The sequence below is a fragment of the Bufo bufo genome, chromosome 2, assembly GCF_905171765.1.
Source record: "Bufo bufo chromosome 2, aBufBuf1.1, whole genome shotgun sequence".
In the NCBI taxonomy this organism is placed as follows: domain Eukaryota; kingdom Metazoa; phylum Chordata; class Amphibia; order Anura; family Bufonidae; genus Bufo; species Bufo bufo.
In genome coordinates, this window is record NC_053390.1 from 219,237,947 (window position 1) to 219,264,151 (window position 26,205).

General features: G+C 43.5%; 1 protein-coding gene across 1 annotated transcript in view; it reads right to left on the bottom strand.

Annotated features, from left to right (window-relative positions):
• NCOR2 (nuclear receptor corepressor 2) overlaps positions 1-26,205 on the bottom strand; it is a 450,727-nt gene that overhangs the window by 53,378 nt on the left and 371,144 nt on the right. The window contains 7 exon segments of the mRNA XM_040416221.1: positions 392-541; positions 2,451-2,601; positions 2,684-2,775; positions 9,275-9,379; positions 13,846-13,951; positions 15,094-15,233; positions 16,696-16,857. Of these exon segments, the coding sequence (XP_040272155.1) occupies positions 392-541; positions 2,451-2,601; positions 2,684-2,775; positions 9,275-9,379; positions 13,846-13,951; positions 15,094-15,233; positions 16,696-16,857 (906 nt within the window).

A 26,205-nucleotide genomic window follows, 5' to 3' on the forward strand; every position in this document is an offset into this window, starting at 1 on the left:
AGGGAGGTCATACAGGCACGTGGAGGCCACACACACTACTGAGCCTCATTTTGACTTGTTTTAAGGACATTACATCAAAGTTGGATCAGCCTGTAGTGTGTTCTTCCACTTTAATTTTGAGTGTGACTCCAAATCCAGACCTCCATGGGTTAAAAATTAGATTTCCATTTTTTAATTTTTGTGTGATTTTGTTGTCAGCACATTCAACTATGTAAAGAACAAAGTATTTCAGAAGAATATTTAATTAACTCAGATCTAGGATGTGTTATTTTTGTGTTCCCTTTATTTTTTTGAGCAGTGTACATATTCCCCCAGCGTAAAAATCAGTGTGGAGAGTGATGTGAACAGCCCCTTACTCTTTTTACTGACCTATAGAGGCTTTCAAACCTACCTTCTATAGAGGCTGTTTGTATGTCCCGAACTTGTAAACTTCTTGACATCTGCCCTTCCATCATGTCATAAGTGCGTTTGGGAGCAGTTGCCTCTTGAGAGGACCCAACAGTCCGAATATCGTCTTTGGAGTTTGGAGCAGGTGAACTGCCTAAAAAGGAACACAATGTCAAAAGGGCAAACTGTTATCCATTCAACATTTCCAAGCCCAATAACAGCAAGCAGCCAAGTAAAAATCATGGGCCACATTTATTAAGACCGGCGGTTTCAACGCTGGTCTTAAAAAAGCCCTAATCTGGCGGTGGATCCGCCAAAGTTATGAAGAGGCGCTGGCCTCTACATAACTTCGGCGCATCCAGCGCCAGTTTTAAATGTAAGACAGCTTCCGAGCTGGCTAAAATTTAGACCTTTTTTTCCGTAAATAATGGTAAATAAGATGGGCCTGTCCACTCCCACAATTTTAGACCTGTCGTAATTGGGGAGAAGTCAAAGACTGCTCCGAAATCTGCGCCTGAAATACGCCTAATTTAGAAGTATTTCAGATTGATAAATGACCCTTATGTTTTCAACAATAGACCCCCAAAGTGAACCGCAGCAATGCCCAATGCTTCAGGACAATGTGTGATATGTACCATGGGACAAGAAAACGTGCTACTTTGTTTTTCGCAGCAACGAGGCCTGCATGTTCCCTACTCAGCAGCACAGTAAAGAACAGAGATTAATCTTTCCATGGAAACAACACTCAGCAGAACAGGAAAGATACTTCTGCATAATCCTGCTTTTTTTTTTCTTTGCTGAATGTGATTAATATCACAGTTTCTATTAGTATTAGATAATTAATCTCCTAAAGAGAAATCCAAATTTTAATTAGCGCAACAGAAAAAAAGAGCTTCATACCCAGAGGATGCCCCAATAAATGACATCAATCAGAAAGAGTAAAAAAAAAAAGAAAAGTACACCCAACCCTTCCCCCACAGTTTATGGTTGTTGTAAGCGTAGAAAACCAAGGGAATAATTTGCTCTTCTCGGTTTGGATAGAAGCAAAAGACTGAACCGTACATGTTACGGACACTGGAACAGTTGTGGTGACAGATAAATGCTGAAATGCTTAATGAGCAATATCTAGGACAACCTACTATCTCACACATACCTGCAAATGCACAGAACTGTAATATGCTACCAACACTTCTATGGGGCTCTACAGCACATTGCATGAATGGGATTTCAGGGAATTTTTTTCTCAGACTCCATATACTGTAAGTCTGATAGAAAAAAATAAAATTAAACTTAAAAAGTAAGTAAACTTTAAAAATAAAAAACAAAGTGATACCATCTTCCTACTCAGGTCCTCCCCATCGGTGTTTGTTTTCCTGACCGCATCAGTAATGTCCCATACACACCACACCACCGCTGCACTGGCCTTAGGCATACGAGTGGCTGCAGAGTTACCTATGGGCATGGAACGTCACTGCTGCTGCCAGAAAGAGGACATCAGTTCTGCAGGAAAGAAGTGTGACGCAAGAAGTAGCAGAGGAGAAAAGGAGTACCATAAGTGGTGAATATTTTATTGACATTTAGTGCTCCTGGTAGAATATTTTTTTTTTTTACTTAGACAAGTCTTTTAAGTTTGACTGAATTCAGGCCGAGGGCTAGTTTGGAACTGCTTTACTGTACTAGTTACATATCATGTAACGCTCATCAAGACCACTCACAGTTCTACTAAACCAAACATAGATCACCATAGGGTTAAGTCAAGCGACATGCCAACCATTGTAAAATATGTTTTGGCGGAAATAAAAAAAAAAAAAAAAAAAAACTAACACCCTCCTATTACATTTTACTTTTGTAGGTTGTCCTACATACTGCATGAAACCTTGGCATTTATGCATTAACTGAGCCACTTCCATGTCATGACAGCCTTTAAAAGTCCAGCATTTGCTCAGTCATTACTTTCAGAAGAACACAATAGTGAATGTCTACAATTTAGAGGGAACCTATTATATTATCATGATTTACAGTCTTTAACAACAGGTCCAAGGAAAGGAAATCACCAGACTTGCCATCGAGGGACAGGATGTGGCCTTTCTTGCCTTTATAAATGACCTGACCTTTGGACAGCGGTTCCTCCCGCATTCGGTCTACCCTGCCAGGACTGTGTTCTCCCATGATCTTCGAAATGGTTCCTTTGTACAGTACGTCTGCTGGAGTGCCCTTAAGTGTGCAAAATGTTGTGTCAGTGCAAAATGTAAATTAAGATCACATTTTATATTTGCAGTACATAGATTGAACTCACATGTGTTATGGACCCTCTGTATGTTATTTGAGGATCTGGAGGAGGTCGACTGTTTGGCAAACCTTTAGTGAGACTTCCTCCATGAGCTGTTCCTGCAAAATAAATACAGAAATACATAAAACAACAACTAAACAAGGTTATGATCATCACAACTGCAAGGCATCAGTTGCTGCTGTTCGGCACTGAGAGTGCTCGATAAGTGACAAAGTAAAAAAAAACATTATTACAACATTATTTTACAAGGATTAAGAAAAAATCTTAAACTATTTTTCTTACACTATGTATTTCCTAGTTCAATCATTGGCAGAAAATATGTGCTATAAAAATTACAAAAAGGAATAAAGCATGCTTTGAGGGTTCCAAAGAGGAACAGATATGATTAAGTTACTTTAATAAATATTGGAACATCGACACAATTCTAACATTTTTGGCTCTATACACCAGCACAATGGATTTGAAATGAAACGAACAAGATGTGCTTTAACTGCAGACTGTCAGCTTTAATTTGAGGGTACTTACATCCAAATCAGGTGAACAGTGTAGGAATTACAACAGTCTGCATATGTGCCTCCCACTTGTTAAGGAACCAAAAGTAATGGGACATAATAATAATCATAAATCAAACTTTCACTTTTTAATACTTGGTTGCAAATCCTTTGCAGTCAATTACAGCCTGAAGTCTGGAACGCTTAGACATCACCAGACGCTGGGTTTCATCCCTGGTGATGCTCTGCCAGGCCTCTACTGCAACTGTCTTCAGTTCCTGCTTGTTCTTGGGGAATTTTCCCTTCAGTTTTGTCTTCAGCAAGTGAAATGCATGCTCAATCGGACTCAGGTCAGGTGATTGACTTGGCCATTGCATAACATTCCGCTTCTTTCCCTTAAAAAACTCTTTGGTTGCTTTTGCAGTATGCTTTGGGTCATTGTCCATCTGCATTGTGAAGCGCCGTCCAATGAGTTCTGAAGCATTTGGCTGAATATGAGCAGATAATATTGCCCGACACACTTTAGAATTCATCCTGCTGCTTTTGTCAGCAGTCACATCATCAATAAATACAAGAGAACCAGTTCCATTGGCAGCCATACATGCCCACGCCATGACACTACCACCACCATGCTTCACTGATGAGGTGGTATGCTTAGGATCATGAGCAGTTCCTTTCCTTCTCCATACTCTTCTCTTTCCATCACTCTGGTACAAGTTGATCTTGGTCTCATCTGTCCATAGGATGTTGTTACAGAACTGTGAAGGCTTTTTTAGATGTCGTTTGGCAAACTCTAATCTGTCCTTCCTGTTTTTGAGGATGGTTTACATCTTGTGGTGAACCCTCTGTATTCACTCTGGTGAAGTCTTCTCTTGATTATCGACTTTGACACACATACACCTACCTCCTGGAGAGTGTTCTTGATCTGGCCAACTGTTGTGAATGGTGTTTTATTCACCAGGGAAAGAATTCTTCGGTCATCCACCACAGTTGTTCTTCGTGGTCTTCAGGGTCTTTTGGTGTTGCTGAGCTCACCGTTGCGTTCCTTCTTTTTAAGAATATTCCAAACAGTTGTTTTGGCCACGCCTAATGTTTTTGCTATCTCTCTGATGGGTTTGTTTAGTTTTTTCAGCCTAATGATGGCTTGCTTCACTGATAGTGACAGCTCTTCGGATCTCATCTTGAGAGTTGACAGCAACAGATTCCAAATGCAAATAGCACACTTGAAATTAACTCTGGACCTTTTTTTTGCTCATTGTAATTGGGATAATGAGGGAATAACACACACACCCACCCATGGAACAGCTGAGAAGCCAATTGTCCTATTACTTTTCGTTCCTTAACAAGTGGGAGGCACATATGCAAACTGTTGTAATTCCTACACCGTTCTTATGACTTGGATGTAAATACCCTCAAATTAAAGCTGACAGTCTGCAGTTAAAGCACATCTTGTTCATTTCATTTCAAATCCATTGTGGTCGTGTATAGAGCCAAAAATGTTACAATTGTGTCGATGTCCCAATACTTATAGACCTGACTATATACTAGATATACAGTACAGAATAATTAAAGGGAACCACCTCCTGTCATCATAAAATGCAGTGCAATCTGCAGGCAGCATGATACAGAGCAGGATGAGCTGAGCAGACTGATATATTGTTTTGTTGGAAAAGATTCAGTAAATCTTGTCCTTTATATCTTGTTAGTGATGAACTGGCAGTGTAATACTGCCGCCGATTACCCAATGAGCAAGCAAACGCTCATTCATCAAGCAATTCAGATTTTTAAGCAGGCTTAAAAATCATCTCTTGCTGGTGGCAGATCGTGCTGTCTTATCACAGTCTGCTGCCGGCAAACAACTAGTCAGTATGAGGACGAGCAATGGCATTAGCGATGGCTCCTCCCGATATGGTAATAGCAGCGGCCTCCTCCACTAACGAGCAGGCGATTGCTGGGAAGGAACGTTTCCCTCCCAAAAATCGCATGCAAAATCTTTTAATGTAATACAGCCTTAAGTGTGTATATAGAAATAAACGTCAGTCACTGATAAGATGGTCCACACTTATCATAAGATGGACTACTGAACTCAGAATAAGCAGAGAATTAAATGTATAAAATTATAATTTTTGCTGAATAGTTTCCCACAAAACCATCTATTAATCTGCTCAGCTCCTCCTCCTCTATAACATGCTGCCTGCACATTACTCTCTTTAAAAGGGAACCTGCCACCAGGAAAATGCTATCCAACCCATCACCATCATGTTATAAAGCAGGAGGAGCAGAGCAGATTGATATATAGATTTATGGGAAAAGATTCAGTATAGGTTGTAAATTATTATTTAAAGGAAACCTGTCACCAGGATTTTGTGCGTAGAGCTGGGGACATGGGCTGCTAGATGGCCGCTAGCACATCTGCAATACCCAGTCCCCACAGCTCTCTGTGCTTTTATTGTGTTAAAAAAACGTTTTGATCAATATGCAAATGAACCTGATATGAGTCCTGTATCCGGAGATAAGTCCAGCGGAAAGGAGCCCAGCACCGCCCTGCGTCCTCCGAATCTCCTCCTTGCTGGCTGATGTCACAGAGCTGGAGCGCCGAAATCTCGCGATGCGCGAGCTAGCGCATGCGTAGTTCGTTCCCTGTGCTGATGCCAGCACAGGGAATGAACATGATGCCGACACTGCGCATGCGCTAGCTCGCGCATCGCGAGATTTCGGCGCTCCAGCTCTGTGACATCAGCCAGCAAGGAGGAGATTCAGAGGACGCGGGGCGGTGCTGGGCTCATCTCCGGATACAGGACTCACATCAGGTTAATTTGCATATTGATCAAAACGTTTTTTTTTAACACTATAAAAGCGCAGAGAGCTGTGGGGACTGGGTATTGCAGATGTGCTAGCGGCGATCTAGCAACCCATGTCCTCAGCTCTATACACAAAATCCCGGTGACAGGTTCCCTTTAAAATCCCTACTTAGGGGTACATTAGGCTGTCTCAATCAATGACTGACAGAGGCCTTTCCTATATGAGCTTGCATAGAGATACTGTACAGTAGCTGTCAACCACTGAGTAGGACCACATTGTCGACTGATGAGCATAGAAAATGAGTAGAGAATATACTGAATCTTTTATATCTATATCTATATATCCATACACATATATACTCCGCTCTTTCAGCTCTATAACATGAAAATGGCCTCGTGAAACTGCAGTTTCATTGAGCTGGTTCTGATCCTTATGTGATGATTGGTTTAGTTTTTATCTGCTGGTTCTCTCATACATGAATTTATGCGCAGAGTATTATTTATTGATAGTTTGGATTAATCATCATAAGTAGTACATTGCTTGAATGATGAATTTGTATGTTTAGATGTTCAACAATCACGTGGCAAACCCCTGAATGGGTGGGCTTTTTAAGGTGGACACTGACAACAGGTTGCATGCCTGAAGAATGGGGAGGTCCCCTGAAATGTCACATTGGCAGACACCAGTGCACATTCCTTTCCTGCAGAGCCTCCACATGGACTACTGAATGGAAGCGCTCCTAATCTGAATCAACTGCGTAAACCACTTTGATCTCGTCATTGTAAGGTATCCACATACTGTATGCTTTGAAACTTTCCAAGTAAAAAGCAACAAATTGAAGAGATAGTGTGCAAGCTGATTATATGCTGTGGACGGGAGAAGATTAGTGTAGCTATATCAGAAGATGGAGGGATCAGCTACAGAGATGCATTATGAAATGATGCGTCTTGGGAAGAACTCCACTATATTCATTGATCCTTGTAACCCTAGCTGCACTTTGATTTTAATTATACTGAGCACAGGACAGGGTTACTGCAGGTAATGAATCTTGCTCCTCGTTTTGATCCCAAACCTAGAGGCCACAGGTGTTCCAGCATACTGCCAAATGGGAGGTACATGCATTGATTGTCGTGGGTGTATTCCTACATCAGATCATGTAGCTTAGGTCTCAAAAACTGGCTATAAATAATAAATGAAAAACTTATCTAAGGTTTTCCAAGATTTTTATACTAATGACTAGGGATGAGCGAAGGTACCACTTGGAACCGAACCAGAGTTCGGGAAATAGTTTTACAGTACAAATCAATTTATGAAGTTATCACACGAAGTCTTGCAAAGTCATCTGAGCCAATACATTCTAATACTGTACGGAGCTCGCTTTACACCATGTTTGCAGTCCGTCCAGATTTTTTTTCTAGAGAGCCCAACAGACAAAACAATGGTAAGGGGGGAAGGGAGGTTATGCTAGTTTTTATTAAAGGGGTTTTCCTGTTTTGGGCACTCTCAGGTAAAATAGGGGTGGAACTTAAAGGGAATCTATAGTCAGAAAATGAACTACTACTTTTTTTTTTTTTTTTCATATTCATAATAGACTGCCACTTTCCGTTCTCTAGAGATTACTTTTCAGCAGTCATCTTATCACAGGCAAGATTACAATGGAAGGTAAACTATATAGGGAATCCACTATTCGCAGTAAGTGGTGATCACAGACGACCCTCCTGCAAAGTGACCACCACCACGATCCCAGAGCATGGCCACAACACTTGTCAATAGAAGTCGATGAATGATGGGCAGCACGGTGGCTACACAGTGGTTAGCACTATTGCCTTGCAGTGCTGGGGTCCTTGGTTCAAATCCGACCAAGGACACAGTCTTTTATAATGTGTATTATGAAACATGAACAAAGACATCTACATACCATTATTAGTGTTCATCTCATTACAGCCATCATTATAAGACTATGTTCAGGGGTAGTATTACTGACCGGAGGAGAGCGACCAATCCACATCCTTAGTGGCAATACATAGCCATGGCAAAGGTACTTGGAAGAACAAATCCTTCGAAGTTTGTTCGATTTACAGAAAATTACTAATATCAGGTACTCATGAAACTCAAAGTACTTCATAGGGCACCAACTATGGGCAATTAAGAAATGCTGGATGGGGGATATTTTATTCACCTGGCCAAGGGTCCTATGACACGTTTAAGGCAGCTTTCTAATGCCTTCAAAAATAATGCATCAAAAACTGCAAAAATGACATATGTACAAGCCTTCTCTGTTGTGGAGTTAGGCATGACTACCAATAAAGAAAGTCACAGCTGCCCTACTCACTCGGAGATACTAAGAGAAAAAACCTGAATTCAGTTGGTCATCGAATTAAACAATGATCATGCGGAATATAACACACAGCGCTACTACCAAAAAGGTCTAGGAGATCTCTTTATGAAGTAGCTGAAATAGTTCAGAAACGTACCGTTTGCATACCCAAAAATTCTATAAAAACATCCTTTTATCCAGTGCTCTGTAATATTTTCCAGTTTTTAGGTGTTTGCACTGATAACCAACTGAGCTCTTTCGGAAAGGGACACCCTGTATAATAACAGTTTCCACATTGTGGTTCAATAAGGCTAGACTCTCAGGGAATTTATCAAGAGTGACCTTTCATAGTCTTGTTCTAGTTTGTGCTGGGCTGAAATGTGCTTAAAGAGGTACTGTATTCCCATCTCAAACACTGATGGAATATCGCTAGGATATGCCATTAATGTCAGATAGGTGCGGGTGCCATCTCTGGGACATGCTCCTATTTCCAGAAGTGAAGGAGAGCACACCCCGCTGACCCGGTAAAACGGATAACATCACCAAGTACGTTCCTGGACAGCAGGAGCACTGTGAAAACCAACTATTATTCAGGTGCATGACTCTTTCGCAAGTGCCCCATGGGCGATCTCTCACATCTGTAGCGCTCTCTACAGTAGTCTCCTGGTTGGATGCTACAGCAGTCACTTAGAGCAAGCTGGAGGGGTTATGAGGCAGCTCAATGCCAGGAGCACGAGGGGCAGTCCGTTTAAACAGCTGTCCATGGCCACTACCTAGTTCTGTCAGTAGTTTTGCCATGTCAAAACCGTTAACAGACTCCCTCTAAATAAATAAGTGGTTATATCTATATTTTTCGAAAAGCGTCAGAATATACAACAGGTTTTTTGTGCCATAGTATTGGGGTGGTTTAACAATGATTTTATCATGCAAACTGATACATTTATACAGTTACACAAATGTTTATAAGAAAGTGACATCAGATCCTACCCCTAAAAATGGAGCTCTCTTGGGTGGTCTGCATCACTAGGTTCTCAGGCTGGCTCGGCTGGCTCTTGGGAGAGAGCTGTTCTTGTTTAACAGCTAAGAAAGGCACTGAAAAACAATAAATGAACAATGACATAACCTCCATCAACAGACAAATCGCCACTTGTTATTGAGTTTTCCCGTCTCGTCACTATCCAAATACAAAGTCATTGACTGTTTTGCAGCAGCCACTACAGAGGGCGGTATTGTTTACTACAAGATAGAGCTCATTTCAGCAGAGAACGATGTCACACAATATTTACTAGTACATTTCAGAATCTCAGCGTTACATTGGGATACACAATTGAATGCCCTTTATGACTAGATGTAGGAATTATAGCTAAAATAGTGAAATCACTGAAATGCATGAATAATACAAAAGGAATGGAGTATAAGAAGATTCAATTTCATGAAAAAATTTGGTGCAGTATTTCATGGATCTGGCATCTCAGACAAGTAAATCTATGCCATAGTACTAAGGAACGCATTGTAACTCCAGGACTAGTACATCACAGAATGCAAATAGTGCACTAATAAAAGTCTACAGCAATCCTCCACCTCCCGAAGAGTCCAGTGCAAAGTCCACAATGCTGAAAAACAACCTTATATATTTTTATTTTATTACAGGAAAAGGAGTCATAAAAGGAGGTCACCGTCCCCAAGTATAATGACCTGAAGGAGCCTACTGTACTTTAACTAGCTAAATGCCAGTGGTAATGTCCTCATGCCCGGTGTAGGAGGGATATCGCTCTTACTCAACTAAACTGGGGGGAAAAAAACTAAAAAACTAAAAGTGGCCCCACCTTGTAGGCATGTCTAAACTGACAGAAAGCAGGGACAATACAAGTAGGCAGGGCCAACAATACCACAGTGCAGCATAACATACTGCCCCAGCAGAACCAAATACCACAGTGCAGCATAACAGACTGCCCCAGCAGAACCAAATACCACAGTGCAGCATAACATACTGCCGCAGCAGAACCAAATACCACAGTGCAGCATAACATACTGCCGCAGCAGAACCAAATACCACAGTGCGGCATAACATACTGCCGCAGCAGAACCAAATACCACAGTGCAGCATAACAGACTGCCCAAGCAGAACCAAATACCACATTGCAGCATAACAGACTGCCCCAGCAGAACCAAATACCACAGTGCAGCATAACAGACTGCCCCAGCAGAACCAAATACCACAGTGCAGCATAAGACTCCACCAGCAGAACCAAATACCACAGTGCAGCATAACATACTGCCGCAGCAGAACCAAATACCAGTGCAGCATAACATACTGCCCCAGCAGAACCAAATACCACAGTGCAGCATAACATACTGCCCCAGCAGAACCAAATACCACAGTGCAGCATAACATACTGCCCCAGCAGAACCAAATACCACAGTGCGGCATAACATACTGCCGCAGCAGAACCAAATACCACAGTGCAGCATAACATACTGCCGCAGCAGAACCAAATAACACAGTGCAGCATAAGATACTGCCGCAGCAGAACCAAATACCACAGTGCAGCATAACATACTGCCGCAGCAGAACCAAATACCAGTGCAGCATAACATACTGCCGCAGCAAAACCAAATACCACATTGCAGCATAACATACTGCCGCAGCAGAACCAAATACCAGTGCAGCATAACATACTGCCCCAGCAGAACCAAATACCACATTGCAGCATAACAGACTGCCCCAGCAGAACCAAATACCACAGTGCAGCATAACATACTGCCGCAGCAGAACCAAATACCACAGTGCAGCATAACATACTGCCGCAGCAGAACCAAATACCAGTGCAGCATAACATACTGCCGCAGCAGAACCAAATACCACATTGCAGCATAACATACTGCCGCAGCAGAACCAAATACCAGTGCAGCATAACATACTGCCCCAGCAGAACCAAATACCACATTGCAGCATAACAGACTGCCCCAGCAGAACCAAATACCACAGTGCAGCATAACATACTGCCGCAGCAGAACCAAATACCACAGTGCAGCATAACATACTGCCCCAGCAGAACCAAATACCACAGGGCAGCATAAATAATGTGTTCCCTGATGCAGTATTTAGTTCTATCACTGTCCTGAGGATGGCTATACAGTTGAATTCAGGAGGCCACTGGCTGCATGCATAAATACCTAATGCTCTTAGCATTAATAAACGCTGAGAGCATCAGATCATCTGTACCTGGCCAGCAGCTGTAAGGAGGGCTTGAGCGGTCCCTTGGGCATTGGCCCACCAGGAAATTTTCCTGTAGGGACTATAGCTAGTCTGCCCCTGCTGATCCATATGTAAGAAATCTATGCACCTGTTTATCCATGTAAATATTTCCATGCTTAAATTACACACTAAGCAATTCTCTCCATCCCCAGTAGTATATTTGGGGATTATATTCTAGCATATACCATTGTATAGCCATACATCACCCATTGATCACAATATAACCAACTGTACAGCAAAGCATAGTCTGCTGTGATTTCATGTTCCGTTAAAAAAGAAAAAAAAAAAAAGAAAAAAAGGGGTACACCAACATATACCAACCCAACAGAGGCCAAAAAAAGGCATCCATTGAGTCAATGGTGGTTACGGCCATGTTTGGTGTATGAGCCGTGAGTACTCCTAGGGTGTGCACCAAACATGTTCACTTAACAAGATCTGAACAGGGCCTAATCATTGTGTGCAGAACAGCAATCTTGCATTAGGAATCAAAGCTCTTATGAGGTGTTTCGTGACAATTGTGATGTACTTTGAAACTATAGATCTTTAAAGGGGTTTTCTAGGATTTTAATATTGGTGACCTAGCCTCAGGATAGGTCATGAATATAAGTTTAGTAGTGGTCTGATACCCGGCAACCCCGCCAATCAGCTAGTTGGACAGAAGGTCGCACTCTGCAAGCACAGCCTTCCCTTCATTGGTTACCTGCTCGCCGTTGACATCGCAGAGGTGAGCGGGTATAATTACAAGCCTTCCCATTCACTTCTATGAAACGGCTCGTTCTTATACACTTGAATAGGACGAACTGTCACATTGAAGTGAATGGGATGGCATCTTGTAATTACACCTGCTCACTGCTGCGATGTCGACGGCGAGCAGGTAAACAACGAAGGGAAGGCTGCACTCGCACAGAGTGTGGCCTTCTCTTCAACTAGCTGATTGGCAGGGGTTCCGGGTGTTGAACCCCCGCCGATCTGATATTTATGACCCCTCTTGAGGATAGGCCATCAATATTAAAATCCCAGAAAACCCCTTTAAGTCTCTACTCTCAAATTAAGCTGCAAGGCAGATTAGTTAGCTCTCAGGTTAGAGTAGAGGCATGCTGAATGCTTCTATGAACGGGTTCAAATATATCCACCAAACTAATGGCGCTCCCCCAAGTGCCAAACAGGGGGCTGAAAACAAACACTTCGGTGAAGCAACATGATCTGTCTAGGGCAGTAAATAGCTCTGTAAAGGATCATGAGATACTATCTAACTCATATACTAGGTCATCACTCTGATGCTTTTGTGTAATGAGACCAGTCACAATGATGGGCTCTCTAAGGCTACTTTCACACTGCCGTTTCTGGGTCCGCCTGTGATATCCGTTTCAAGGCTCTCACAAGCGGCCCCAAACGGATCAGTTTGGCCCCAATGCATTCTAAATGGATAAGGATCCGTTCAGAATGCATCAGTTTGGCTACGTTCTGCCTCCATTCCACTCTGGAGGCGGACACCAAAACGCTGCTTGCAGCGTTTTGGTGTCCGCCTGGCGATGCAGAGCCGAACGGATCCGTCCTGACTTACAATGTAAGTCAATGGGGACGGATCCGTTTACATTGACACAATATGGTGCAATTGTAAACGGATCCGTCCCCCATTGACTTTCAATGTAAGTCAGGACGGATCCGTTTGACTTACACTTAGACTTTTTTTTTACAGAGTAATGCAGACGGATCCGTTCTGAACGGATACCAGCGTTTGCATTATAGGTGCAGATCCGTCTGTGCAGATACCAGACGGATCCGCACCTAAACGCAGGTGTAAAAGTAGCCCAAGACCTGGAATGATCTGTTCCCCAATTTCCTTGAATCACCATACACTTCTCTACAGAAATCAGTGGCTTTCAAGATGTAAACAAAAGCTTAAATTGAACACAACACAGCACTATCAATCTATGCTAAAGGGAACAAGAGGTCTCTTGAGAAGGAACTTCACAGACATACTGTCATCATCAGTGAACTTTACTTTAGAAAGAAATTTGAGTTCACAAGGGATTGGTCCCTGCAGAGAAATAGGTCAAGGACACGGTCTGGCAACAGCGTATTTATATTGGAATAGGAGTCTTGTACCTAGCAGACGTTCTGTGGACATAGCACAAATAGACTATTACAGAACAGTCTACTGAAATGATACATCTGTGTGGACAGTACAAACATGTGAAGTTTATAATCTGCGTGGCACAATAATAGTACTAAAAATACAAGGAAACAATTTGTTTAGAAGACAAACAGCAACAGGGCAGGACAGATTTCAACTTACCCAGTTTTTTAGGGTCCATACTCATTGGTAAACCCATTGTGATAGACCCAACAGGGACTTTTGCATGTTCAGAGCTGTATGGAGTATGAAGTGGGATGGGGACACCCTAAAAATAGAAAATAAATATTAATAGTAACAAATGGCATAATGTAGTTCACATCTTACTGCTATAGCATGACGAGAACATCTAAAAAACTCACTAATAATATTGTATTACTTCACATATGGCTAATCCTTCAATGACAAGAGAAAATGACTGCCATTGCCCACACGGCTAGCCATCACACTTTATCCGACACTTGAATAGCAAATCCGTCTACTTATCCTGAAATAGAAAGGCTCCAGGTGCATATCTTCTCCCCTTGGGAAATTGGTGACAAGTTGACAACACTAGCGGAAATTGTAATGGCAGCCATATTGGTTGTTGATGGCTGTATAAAATTCTTAACTTGTCAAGGTGTCAAATATTATATATTTAATCAAACAAGGAATGTAGATGTTTTATCTGAAGAATTGGTGACAACACTCTTTATGTAGTTCAGATAAAACCTACTAAGTACTCTCTACAAGGAGAAATAGTATCACTGCTCAGGGGCGCAGTTAAATGCTCATGGGCCCTGGTGCAAGAGTTTAGATTGGGCCCCCCTTCCCTCAGTGCTTTGTGGCCAGGGGCAGGGAAGCACATAGCCTTCGTGCTGCCTGAGGCAAAAACTGAAACAGCACCCCCCCTTCCCCCATGCCAAATTCTTAAACTAACCCCTTCCCTCCAGCCAGAGGTGTAACTTGACCAGCATGAACTTTCTATAATACCGGTGTCTTCTTATGCGGCACAAGGGTCTTTGGGCCCCTTCAGGCTCCTGGGCCCAGTAACGACTGCCACCTCTGTACTATAGCTACGTCCCTGGCTGCATCCTAACAAAGTCCTCTCGCCCAGTTAAAGGGAACCTGTCACCATGGAAATGCAAAGTAAGCTACGGGCAGCAAGTAATAGAGCAGGAGGAGATGAAAAGATTGATATATAGTTTTTTTTACAGCCTTCCCTCTATCACTGTGTATACAGAGATAGCTGTCAATAACTGAATCATTGACTTCAAAGTGCTGCCTGCAGCTCATACACCATGTTGAGCATTACAGGTTCCCTTTAAGCCAGTTCTCTCTGCTCTGCACTGATGAGGGGCAATTAACCCAAAACAGCTGTCTGCAGATTAGGTGCTGGTTTAGTTATAATCCTAAATTATAATTCGCTACCTGAGATATGGAGCCCATGGGTCTTTCGACAGCAGCTGGATGTTTGCTAGAGGAGATGAGGGGAGGTGGGTTTGATATGTTGTTAATACGAGGAGCAAGTGATCGTGATCCATCATGCAGGTTTAATGGCATTGAATGACCTGTGTAAAAAGAAGAAATTACTTAAGAGTACGATTTGCAGAGTTATCGAAAGCAGTGGTTGGCAGCTAGACCTGTTTCGGTTTATCCTGTGGGACCCGTGTTCTCCTTTTCTTCCTGTATACTGTCTTGCATACATATACTGAACTATGTCGCCATGTATCATAGTCTAGTGTGCATATACAAGACAGCAGAGCTTGCAAGCAATGAGCTTTGCACGATATGTGCAGAAAAACATTTAAACATTTTTAAAAGGCGTTGACCAGGAATTTGATATCCTCAGGATAGGTCATTAATAACAGATCGGTGGGGGTCTGTTATTAATGACCTATCCTGAGTGGGACTAAGGCTACACACTCGCGTTTGGTGCGGATCCGTCATGGATCTGCACAGACTGATCCGCTCAGATAATACAACCGTCTGCATCCGTTCAGAACGGATCAGTTTGTATTATCTTTAATATAGCAATGATGGATCTGTCTTGAACACCATTGAAAGTCAATGGACGACGGATGCGTTTTCTATTATGCCAGATTGTGTCGTAGAAAACAGATCCGTCCCCATTGACTTACATTGTGTGTCAGGACGGATCCGTTTGGCTCAGTTTCGTCAGGTGGACAGCAAAACGCTACAAGCAGCCTCCAGAGCGGAATGGAGACTGATTGAAGGTAAACTGATGCATTCTGGGCGGATCCTTTTCCATTCAGAATGCATTAGGGCAAAACTGATCCATTTTGGACCACTTGTGAGAGCCCTGAACGGATCTCACAAACGGAAAGCCAAAACGCCAGTGTGAAAGTAGCCTAAGCTGCACCTAGGCCATGTTACTGACATACGATGACGTCACTGGCCTAGGAAGAGGCCTAAGCACTCTTTGAGCAGCTGATCAGCGGGCGTTCCAGGGGTCGGACTTCTGCCGATCTAATATTGATGACCACTCCAGAAAACTGGCCATCAATACCAAATTCCCAAATAAACTTTAAGTTTGAACTGTACCCTGAGTTTTATTTTTTAAAGACACCCAATTATGTCTTACATAGAATGATTTATTGCTGGGTGTCCAAATTCTAGGTTCCATACCAACCATAAAAACACAACTGCCATGTCGATCATTTGAAGCACTGAGTCGGTTGGACATAAGCAGTCACCCTACAATATGGCAGATGCGTAAACCCAAAGCAGGTGAGCACTCGGTTGCTTCTAGCTCTCACACCAATTGTAATGGACAGGGACTGCACAATTAAACCACCAATAACTGAATGGACTTTGGAAAATGACCTTTTTCCACCTTTGAAGTTATTACACGACATTCCCCTATAATACAAGCACGTCTTGTCTTTCCCTATAAGGTTACTGCAAAACATATATAAATATATCTTGTCTTCTAAACTACATTTAATAGCACGGTAACACAAACACAGCAGATCACAAATAGCATCTGCAATCATTCCATACATTTCTCACCTTGAGGGTTATACGGGGATGCTGCTTCATGTTGTGGAAGGGGCTTTAATACTTCTCTGGCAGGCACTTGATACTGTGCTGTAGGGGGCCATGGTGGAAGGCAAGCCTGTTCTGCGCTTAACCTCTGACCTTCTACTTGTAACATCATATATGCAGACATGTCTGAAAACAAAATGCAATAAATTTACAGACCTGCAGCTCAACATTTAAAATTTACTCCGCAGGACTATGCCGATCTTTACTTATTGGTGGTAGTCTTCTCCGAAACCCATGGCTGCAGATGTTTGCTCAGCGCACAGGCTTCCTATTAGGCTACATGCACACGACCGTATGTGTTTTGCGGTCTGCAAATTGCAGGTCCGCAAAAAAAAAAACTGATGACGTCCTGTATGGCATCTGTTTTTTCTTGCGGATCCATTGTAATAATGCCTATCCTTGTCCGCAAACTAGAAAAAAATAGGACATGCACTATTTTTTTTGCGGAGCAACGGAACAGACATACTGATGCGGACAGCACACGGTGTGCTGTCCGCGTTTTTTGCGGACCCATTGAAATGAATGGGTCCGCATCCTATCCGCAAAAAAAACGGATCGGACACGGAAACAAAATACGGTCGTGTGCATGAGGCCTAAGAGTGGAGTAGGGATGCCCTAGTTAACACGATGCCTTAGGCCTCCTGCACACCTCAATAGTTCGGTCAGTAAGTGGAACATAAACAGTGTAAAATTATAACGGAAAGATTTGCGCCTCTTCTGTGTTTTGGACCAACTCCTGGTTTTGGTTACAACACTGATGCAGAAGCCTGATCTAAATACTGCTGGCTGAAAAGGGCCTTAGGCTGCATAACAAATGGTGACATTCCCATTTCTCAGACAGACCGTCATTTCTCTGTTACACCACCAACCAGGGTATAACAGGTTAGTTTACACACACCAGTATAAATAATATATAAAACTTTAACACACAGTAAAATAAAATTTTCTTCTATATAATACTTCACCTTAGAACATGGCAAGAACGTACAACTCCAGGGACCCCAACTAACATTTAAAGGGACACAACCATCAATTTGTTCCCCTACATATTAAAGAAGCACTCCCACAAATATTATTATTCTCTGGCCCATTATAAAGGAACATGATCACCGGTCACTGTATTTTTGAGTATTTCCCTTCTGATCCTGAGCTGTGTCATGTGACCACAATTCTGATCCCCAACTGACACAGGACAGGAAGTCAGTTCCTTCTCTATTCATTCCTATGAGACTGACATTGAGCCTCCAATAGTAATACATAAAGAAATTGACTTCCCGTCTAGGGATGAGAGAACTTCATATTTTGAAGTTCGGGTATATGCTGAATTGCATTATGGATTCCGTTACCACGGACCATAACGCAATTCCATGACTGAATGCATAATGGAATTCCTTTAGAGGCATTCCGTTATTCCTTCATTCATAATAGAAGTCTATGGCCAGCATAACAGATCCGTCCAGTTTCCATTATGCAGGAGAGGACTCCAGCATAACGAAAACCGGACGGATCCGTTATGCTGGCCATAGACTTCTATTATGACGGAATGCCTCTAAAGGCGTGGTCCATAACGCAATTCAGCATATGCCCCAACCCGAACTTCAAAATATGAAGTTTGCTCATCCCTATTCCCATCCACACATAAGATGTTTTTTTTTTTGGAAAGTCAGAGTGCTGGTCACATGAGAAATGATCAGAAGGTGTAACTCACCAACACAGTCACTGGTAAGAAGATTGCCTTCACTACAGTTTACATCATGTACCTTTCTAACAGGTCAGAGAATAAATATTTTTGTGGGAGTGCTTCTTTAACAGTCTATGGGTACATTCACACGACCGTATTTATGGCTCCGCATCCGTTCCGCAATTTTGCGGAACGGGTGCGGACCCATTCATTTCAATGGGGCCGCAAAAGATGCGTAGCTGTCTCACTAATAGCTGTATACAGGCGAAGTGTTATCAGAGATAGTATTCTCTGTTGAAGTGTGTATACAGATCAGCTGTCAGCCTCAGGTAACACCTTCCCCGTTAAAGAGTAACTGTCATATATACAGTACAGACCAAAAGTTTGGACACACCTTCTCATTCAAAGAGTTTTCTTTATTTTCATGACTATGAAGGCATCAAAACTATGAATTAACACATGTGGAATTATATACATAACAAACAAGTGTGAAACAACTAAAAATATGTCATATTCTAGGTTCTTCAAAGTAGCCACCTTTTGCTTTGATTACTGCTTTGCACACTTGGCATTCTCTTGATGAGCTTCAAGAGGTAGTCCCCTGAAATGGTCTTCCAACAGTCTTGAAGGAGTTCCCAGAGATGCTTAGCACTTGTTGGCCCTTTTGCCTTCACTCTGCGATCCAGCTCACCCCAAACCATCTCGATTGGGTTCAGGTCCGGTGACTGTGGAGCACCCCATCACTCTCCTTCATGGTCAAATAGCCCTTACTTTCAAAAAGTTTTCCCAATTTTTCGGCTGACTGACTGACCTTCATTTCTTAAAGTAATGATGGCCACTCGTTTTTCTTTACTTAGCTGCTTTTTTCTTGCCATAATACAAATTCTAACAGTCTATTCAGTAGGACTATCAGCTGTGTATCCACCTGACTTCACCTCAACGCAACTGATGGTCCTAACCCCATTTATAAGGCAAGAAATCCCACTTATTAAACCTGACAGGGCACACCTGTGAAGAGAAAACCATTTCAGGGGACTACCTCTTGAAGCTCATCAAGAGAATGCCAAGAGTGTGCAAAGCAGTAATCAAAGCAAAGGTGGCTACTTTGAAGAACCTAGAATATGACATATTTTCAGTTGTTTCACACTTGTTTGTTATGTATATAATTCCACATGTGTTAATTCATAGTTTTGATGCCTTCAGTGTGAATCTACAATTTTCATAGTCATGAAAAAAAAACAAAAAACTCTTTGAATGAGAAGGTGTGTCCAAACTTTTGGTCTGTACTGTATATATATATTTTTATGTAATTGGATTGGTCTGCTTAAGTTTACCTTAGTTCCCTAGTTAATACTTTTGTATTACCTAGTAATTGCAGCATGTTCTTTCCTACCCCACACATTTCAGTAGTGCGGCTAGGTGTCCTCCGTCTCCTATTTTCTATATAAAGAAGACTGAGGATGTAGTAGTGGGCAGTCGCGAAAGCTGCGTGAGCGCTCCCGTAGGACCAGGATAGTGCCGATATTCGTGATAAAAATTTGCAAATAGAATATTCGCGATCAACTACTCAGGAGGAAGAGGGCGTGTTTAGGTCTGGAGAAAGCCGATTGGTTGGGGTGAGGCTGTGCGTTCCCGAGATGAGCCGAATGAATTCTGGGTAGTTAGGGAGGGAGGTCTTAGCTGCAGGGTAAGGGCATCGGCGGCCACCTTGAGAAGCTAGTCAGAAAGAAGTCTTGTGAGGAGCGGTTGCTATGGACAGAATCTTATTAAACAAGTGGTATGTGAACACAATAATTAACGATTATGGATTATCACCAACAGCAGCAACAAAATATATGAAAATTGAATTTTGAGTGAAAATATGACAGTTATCCTTTAACAATGAAGTCAGAAAGAGGAGAGATTTAAATGTAAAAATTACAAGTTGTACTGAATCTTTTTCCATAAATCATATATTAGTCTGCTCAGCTCCTTCTGCTCTATAAGGCTACTTTCACACTAGCGTTCGGGGCTCCGCTTGTGAGTTCCGTTTGAAGGCTCTTACAAGCGGCCCCGAACGGATCCGTACTGCCCCAATGCATTCTGAGTGGATGCGGATCCGCTCAGAATGCATCAGTTTGGCACCGTTTGGCCTCCGCTCCGCTCAGCAGGCGGACACCCGAACGCAGCTTGCAGCGTTTTCGTGTCCGCCTGGCCGTGCGGAGCCAAACGGATCCGTCCAGACTTACAATGCAAGTCAATGGGGACGGATCCGTTTGACATTGACACAATATGGTGCAATTTCAAACGGATCCGTCCCCCATTGACTTTCAATGTAAAGTCAGGATTATACCATCAGATCGGAGTTTTCTCCAATCCGATGGTATATTTTAACTTGAAGCGTCCCCATCACCATGGGAACGCCTCTATGTTAGAATATACCATCGGATTTGAGTTACATCGTGAAACTCAAATCCGACAGTATATTCTAACACAGAGGCGTTCCCATGGTGATGGGGACGCTTCAAGTTAGAATATAATGAGAACTGTGTACATGACTGCCCCCTCCTGTATTTAACTTATTGGTGGCCAGTGGGGCCCCCCCTCCCTCCCCAGTATTAATTGTAAGCAGTGCGGCCCCCCTCCCTCTATATTCATCGGTGGCCAGTGCGGATATTAAATATGAGCAGTGCGGTCTCCCCCTCCCTCCCTCCCCAGTATTAAATATGAGCAGTGCGGTCTCCCCCTCCCTCCCTCCCTCCCTCCCTCCCCAGTATTAAATATGAGCAGTGTGGTCTCCCCCTCCCTCCCTCCCTCCCTCCCCAGTATTAAATATGAGCAGTGCGGTCTCCCCCTCCCTCTATTCATTGGTGGCCAGTGCGGATTCAAAGTATTGTGATCAGTGCGGCCTCTCCTCTCGACCCTTCCCCCCCCATCATTGGTGGCAGCGGAGAGTACCGATCGGAGTCCCAGTTTAAATCGCTGGGGCTCCGATCGGTTACCATGGCAGCCAAGACGCTATTGCAGTCTTGGCTGCCATGGTTACTTAGCAACAAATAGCAGCATTATACTTACCTGAAGAGCTGCGATCTATGTGACCGGCCGGGAGCTCCTCCTACTGGTAAGTGACAGGTCTATAGGCAATGCGCCGCACAGACCTGTCACTTTACCAGTAGGAGGAGCTCCCGGCCGGTCACATAGATCGCAGCTCTTCAGGTAAGTATAATGCTGCTATTTGTTGCTAAGTAACCATGGCAGCCAAGACTGCAATAGCGTCTTGGCTGCCATGGTAACCGATCGGAGCCCCAGCGATTTAAACTGGGACTCCGATCGGTACTCTCCGCTGCCACCAATGATGGGGGGGGGGGGGGGGGGGGGTCGAGAGGAGAGGCCGCACTGATCACAATACTTTGAATCCGCACTGGCCACCAATGAATAGAGGGAGGTGGAGGCCGCACTGCTCATATTTAATACTGGGGAGGGAGAGGGAGACCGCACTGCTCATATTTAATACTGGGGAGGGAGGGAGGGGGAGACCGCACTGCTCATATTTAATACTGGGGAGGGAGGGAGGGGGAGACCGCACTGCTCATATTTAATACTGGGGAGGGAGGGAGGGGGAGACCGCACTGCTCATATTTAATACTGGGGAGGGAGGGAGGGAGGGGGAGACCGCACTGCTCATATTTAATATCCGCACTGGCCACCGATGAATATAGAGGGAGGGGGGCCGCACTGCTTACAATTAATACTGGGGAGGGAGGGGGGGCCGCACTGGCCACCAATAAGTTAAATACAGGAGGGGGGGGGGGGGGGAGGGGTCTGCCCCCTGCTGCCTGGAAGCACCTGCCAGGCAGCAGGGGGCAGTCATGTACACAGTTCTCAGTATATTCTAACTTGAAGCGTCCCCATCACCATGGGAACGCTTCTGTGTTTAGAATATACTGTCGGATCTGAGTTTTCCGAAGTGAAAAATCAGATCTGAAATAAACTGTTATGCAAACGGATCCGTTCTGAACGGATGCAAGCGTTTGCATTATAGGAGCGGATCCGTCTGATGAAACATCAGACGGATCCGCTCCGAACGCTAGTGTGAAAGTAGCCTAAAACTGCTGCATTTTACGGTGACAGGTTTTCTTTAACTGTCTCCTTCATTTAAACCATTTTAGCACAGCAAACAGCCTCGCTTGACTATCTCAGTCAGACCATCCACTCTGACTAGAGAGGGAAGGGGATGAGTGACTCACTTCAGTGAATCAGACATTACACTGATAAGTGCAATGCTCTTCTGTGGACAACTTTATCTAGGCCTATCAAGAAAGCAAAAGAGCTGTCACACTGTTATCCCACTTCTACCAATCTACTTTTATACAATCCGATAACATCTTTCCCTCACAGCAGCAATAAACTGAATAATGGGTTACTTAGGGCTCTTTCACACTTGCGTTCTTGTCTTCCGGCATAGAGTTCCGTCGTCGGGGCTCTATGCCGGAAGAATCCTGATCAGGATTATCCTAATGCATTCTGAATGGAGAGAAATCCGTTCAGGATGCATCAGGATGTCTTCAGTTCCGGAACGGAACGTTTTTTTGGCCGGAGAAAATACCGCAGCATGCTGCGCTTTTTGCTCCGGCCAAAAATCCGGAACACTTGCCGCAAGGCCGGATCCGGAATGAATGCCCATTGAAAGGCATTGATCCGGATCCGGCCTTAAGCTAAACGTTGTTTCGGCGCATTGCCGGAGCCGACATTTAGCTTTTTCAGAGTGGTTACCATGGCTGCCGGGACGCTAAAGTCCTGGCAGCCATGGTAAAGTGTAGCGGGGAGCGGGGGAGCAGTGTACTTACCGTCCGTGCGGCTCCCCGGGCGCTCCAGAGTGACGTCAGGGCGCCCCAAGCGCATGGATCATGTGATCACATGGATCACGTCATCCATGCGCATGGGGCGCTCTGACGTCATTCTGGAGCGCCCCGGGAGCCGCACGGACTGTAAGTATACTGCTCCCCCGCTCCCCACTACTACTATGGCAACCAGGACTTTAATAGCGTCCTGGGTGCCATAGTAACACTGAACGCATTTGGAAGACGGTTCCGTCTTCAAATGCTTTCAGTACACTTGCGTTTTTCCGGATCCGGAGTGTAATTCCGGCAGGTGGAGTACACGCCGGATCCGGACAACGCAAGTGTGAAAGAGGCCTTAACTATATACTGTAGGAGTACTCTCTCTCTGTGCTCACTGCTACAGAATGAGCAGATTTTCTATAGCAAAGTACTGCTACAATGAATAAGAAAAACAGAAGTTAAAAAATATCCTTTTCTGATGAAAGTGAAGCTCTGCCTCTTTGGCACTCCTGACCTAACTGCAACACAACCTCAATTCACTTGAATAGACCATGAAAGGTCAATTGATATCAGTAGAATTAGGGCCCAGAGCATCCAAAAAAGTTTACTTGTAGAGGATGGCCCTAAAATCTACTAAAGCCTCTCTACTTCATTCATGCGACGGGTTGCTGCAATAACAGTTACCAATATAAAGAAAACCAGGTTTTTAAGGATTACATGAGAATATCACAGAAGCAAACTGCACGAATCTCCATGCCAAGCATTCACGATATTGTCAAGAGAAATAACTGTTTGTATCCACACAGAGCTAAGAATAACCATCCCACCTAGTCTTTCCTGTTAATCTTCAAAATGAAGGTTAAGATATACAAGCCGTCAGCATGTTTACCTTAAAATATATTAATGAGCAGAACCAGCGCCCTCCAGCTTAGCCGCAGAGCAGTATTCCCACACACTGCCTGGACATATCCTTACACTAAATATCAGGTGGAACTACTTCTTAATATTTCATATTCTTTATGGCTCTGTAGCAAGACGATAGCAATACAAGTCTTACACATCAAGAGCAGAACTCAGTCCTTGACTTTCTATTTGACTGAATGGTAATGCTACATCACAAATGGATTGTCTTCCATGTACTCAGAGCTTCATTACTGCTGATCGCTGCAAAATTGTAAGTGGAATTTGGCCTTGCTTTAATGCACTTGGCTGGCAGTTTACCTCTACAATTATAACCCCTATAATCAGACCTCCTGCAGGGAGCCTGTGCACACAAAACTGACAGACGGCTCAGCACAAAATCCAGCTCTGCTACTAAAGCAATGGTTAGGATTCCTGACCAATACCACCTAAGCTGTGCCACCTACAGCGATACTAGATATGCTATCTGTCAGGTTTATGTAAATGAAAATACACCTACAAACAATAAAGTTCAATGACGAAATTAAGTTCTGCCATGGTACTAATGATGGCCGCATCCGAGTTTGCAGGAGCCATAATGCAAGACCAGCACCAGGTATCATGGTGTGGGGTTCTATTAGCTACCATGCCCATTCCCATCTGTCATTCGTGGAGGGAACACTGACCATCCTTTGGTATGTGCAGGACATTATGGAACCAGTCCTACTGCTTTTTTGGACTCTTAAGAGATGAGATGTTCCAAAAAGCTAATGCTTGCCTACACAATGGTATCTCCACCCCCCCCCCCCCCAATGGAGAAATGTCTGGGAATGGATGCAGAGACGGATCTCCTGCAAACAGCGGCCAAAAACCACCTTAGTTGAACTATGGGTCCAAGTTAAAATAGCTTGGAATGACATATCATAGGAGGATATCCAGCATCTGAATGACCATTACAATGCAAGGTGGCTGCCTGTATGGCAGCGAGGGGAGATGCCACCCAGTATCGTGGGTGACCCTGCCTCAAAATACACCCTGCTGCAGAACCCAAAATAAAGAGTGCCCCACCTTGGTTGTGAGATCATTGACCAAACACTAGTAGCAGGTTATACTTTGTCAATCTCAGCTCAATTGCAGGGTGTCCTTTTTTTCCCAGTAGTGTACCTGATGGAATTACAGTGGATATACGAAGTCTACACACCCCTGTTAAAATGTCAGTTTTCTGTGCTGCAAAAAAAATGAGACAAAGATAAATCATTTCAGAACTTTTTCCACCTTTAATGTGACCTATAAACTGTACCACTCAAACTGAAATCTTTTAGGTAGAGGGAAAAAAAAATATAACAATAAATTAATATGATTGCATAAGTGTGCACACCCTTAAACTAATACTTTGTTGAAGCACCTTTTGATTTTATTACAGCACTTTTTGGGTATGAGTCTATCAGCATGGCACATTTTGACTTCTTCACCCTTCTTTGCAAAAACACTCCAAATCTGTCAGATTGCGAGGGCATCTCCTCTGCACAGCCCTCTTCAGATCACCCCACAGATTTTCAATCGGATTCAGGTCTGGGCTCCGGCTGGGCCATTCCAAAACTTTAATCTTCTTCTGGTGAAGCCATTCCTTTGTTGATTTGGATGTATGCTTTGGGTCGTTGTCATGCTGAAAGATGAAGTTCCTCTTCATGTTCAGCTTTCTAGCAGAAGCCTGAAGGTTTTGTTCCAATATTGACTGGTATTTGGAACTGTTCATAATTCCCTCTAGCTTAACTAAGGCCCCAGTTCCAGCTGAAGAAAAACAGCCCCAAAGCATGATGCTGCCACCACCATGCTTCACTGTGGGTATGGTGTTCTTTTGGTGATGTGCAGTGTTTTTGCACCAAACATATCTTTTGGAATTATGGCCAAAAAGTTCAACCTTGGTTTCATCAGACCATAACACCTTTTCCCACATGCTTTTGGGAGACTTCAGATGTGTTTTTTCAAAATGTAGCCTGGCTTGGATGTTTTTCTTCGTAAGAAAAGGCTTTCGTCTTGCCACTCTACCCCATAGCCCAGACATATGAAGAA